This window comes from Sprattus sprattus, assembly GCF_963457725.1.
Source record: "Sprattus sprattus genome assembly, chromosome: 10".
In the NCBI taxonomy this organism is placed as follows: domain Eukaryota; kingdom Metazoa; phylum Chordata; class Actinopteri; order Clupeiformes; family Clupeidae; genus Sprattus; species Sprattus sprattus.
Genome location: NC_137908.1, coordinates 8,017,579 through 8,020,078, shown reverse-complemented (window position 1 = coordinate 8,020,078; position 2,500 = coordinate 8,017,579). Strand labels below are relative to the sequence as shown.

General features: G+C 35.5%; 1 protein-coding gene across 1 annotated transcript in view; it reads right to left on the bottom strand.

Moving 5' to 3' along the window:
- Positions 1–2,500, bottom strand: part of cntn3b (contactin 3b) — a gene marked incomplete at its 5' end in the record, with an annotated part of 44,536 nt that overhangs the window by 23,421 nt on the left and 18,615 nt on the right. The window contains 1 exon segment of the mRNA XM_080845879.1: positions 2,452–2,500. This exon segment is cut by the window's right edge and continues 47 nt beyond it. Within this exon segment, the coding sequence (XP_080702005.1) occupies positions 2,452–2,500 (49 nt within the window).

Genomic DNA, 2,500 nt, shown 5'->3' with positions numbered 1-2,500 from the left:
GTATAAGTGTGTATGCTGTGTGTGTGTGTGTGTGTTCGTTATATATATATATACATGTCAAAACTCAGCCTTTTGCTTTGAGTAATGGCTCTGTGTGACATAATGTGTACTAAAAAAAGATGCATTTCCTGCATAGTGAGTACACTGTAAGTGCACTCCACTAATCAAAACAAATGTATGTATGTATATATCTACATTTAAACCATTGGAAAAGAGTTCAGTGCAGTTCTAGAAGTTGGAGAACTGTTGTGGGATACACAATTACCAACTTTGATTGGCAAATAAAGCACTATACATGCTTTTCAGTAAAGCTGAACTTCAAATTGATTATCCAATCTAAACTCCAAAAGCGCTTCATTGAAAATGCATTGCGCCCGTGATTGGGTTAAGGCTCCAATTTTAAGCAGCATACTTTCATTTTCCAGCAGATTTAGCTCTAAACAAGGCAAAACTTTCCAAATGAAGAGGGGGAAAAAAGTTAATGGAGGCCAGCAAGCTGAGGGTTCATTTGGTAGAAATCCATACGAACGAACGAACAAAGATCTCTGATGCAAGAAGCAATCCACAATATAATGCTTTAAAAAAAGAATGTACAGTATATTATCAAAGTAAATAACAAAGGAACCATACATCCAACTGCAGTATCTGGGAAGACAAGTTAATGGGGAAAAAGTTAATGTAGGCCAACAAGTTGAGGGTTCATTTGGTAGAAATCCATACGAACGAACGAACAAAGATCTCTGATGCAAGAAGCAATCCACAATATAATGCTTTAAAAAAAGAATGTACAGTATATTATCAAAGTAAATAACAAAGGAACCATACATCCAACTGCAGTATCTGGGAAGACAAGTTAATGGGGAAAAAGTTAATGTAGGCCAACAAGTTGAGGGTTCATTTGGTAGAAATCCATACAAACGAACGAACAAAGATCTCTGATGCAAGAAGCGATCCACAATATAGTATTGCTTTAAAAAAATAATGTATATATTATCAAAGTAAATAACAAAGGAACCATACATTCAACTGCAGTCTCTGGGAAGAGAATCGTCTATCAGCGTGAGTACTCTGCCAGCGAGTACTTGACCAGTGCTTTGCTCCGCCGTAATTACTGAAATGTAATTATTGTCCCTGGAGACTAGTTTAACATCTTCATGCTTCTGACATCTTATTTCCAGTTGCAGCTGTTTCCGTAACGAAATTTAAATTAATGTTAGAAGTTCTTTCCTAATATTTCAAGCTAATATCTAATTACTGCAATACACTTGATAGTTAGCACTGTCACTGGAGGCCAGCCAAAGAACCCTATTATTCAGGAGGGTGCTTCTTAAATATAGTACACATTGTCAACATTGACTTGAAGCATAAAACTCGCCTATTGGAAATGACTTCAGATAAATCTACAGTATATAGTGTAATTTTGACTATGATGTACTTATTACACTGCCTCTAAACTAACGCAATAGACCTAGTTAAAACTAACACAATAGACCTAGTTAAACTAACACAACAGACCTAGTTAAACTAACACACCAGACCTAGTTAAATTAACACAGTAGACCTAGTTAAACTAACACAACAGACCTAGTTAAACTAACACAGTAGACCTATATAAACTAACACAACAGACCTAGTTAAACTAACACAGTAGACCTAGTGTGAGAGGTAGACTTCTGGTTTAAGCAAGACGTGAGAAGTTGGATAACAAAACTGCTCTCTAATGCTAGACTGCATTTGTGGTTAAACTTCCATCAATTGAAAAATAAAACAAAGAACCTTCAACTGTCTGGATAACATACACTACATTTTGCAAGCAAGCTATTAACAGATAACAATATAACTTTGGTTATTTTTAACGAACCTTGAGCTGGCATTCAAGTTAAGGTCACTTAACTTTATACAATATAAAAAAAAAACTTCATTTCCAGTTGGTTGTCCTTTGTTATTGTTTGTAGACTGTCAAGTCAAGGATATACATGGTGAAAGCTGCTTTACGTTCAACCAAAGGTTACTCAACTCTCCTCTATGACATAATTTACATTTACATTTACGTTTAGTCATTTAGCAGATGCTTTTGTCCAAAGCGACGTACAAGGGAGAGAACAATCAAGCTAAGAGCAATACAACCTGGTGTAACTATTTTTTTTCTCCAAGAAATAGAAAACGACATGAAAAAAGAATACATATGTATAAATAAATGCCTTGCTATGTATATGAAGCATGCCTTCAGAGACAACAGATTGGTTTGTTTGTCTGTTTGACATTGAAAAGGTTTTTCACCTCTACTGCAAACTCATAATATATTTGACTTTGGAACCATGCTATCAATTATTTCAGCATAACAAAGATTTCAGACCATGGTTATGAACCTTTTAATACATGGGCCCCATATCTGTTTTGAACCTGTGTCCCTCTAGACAGCTTTCAAGTGTTATGAGTCATGATCCTTACCTCCAGAATGCATAGGTGTCCCACATAACAAAACGACTCCTTGACCTTC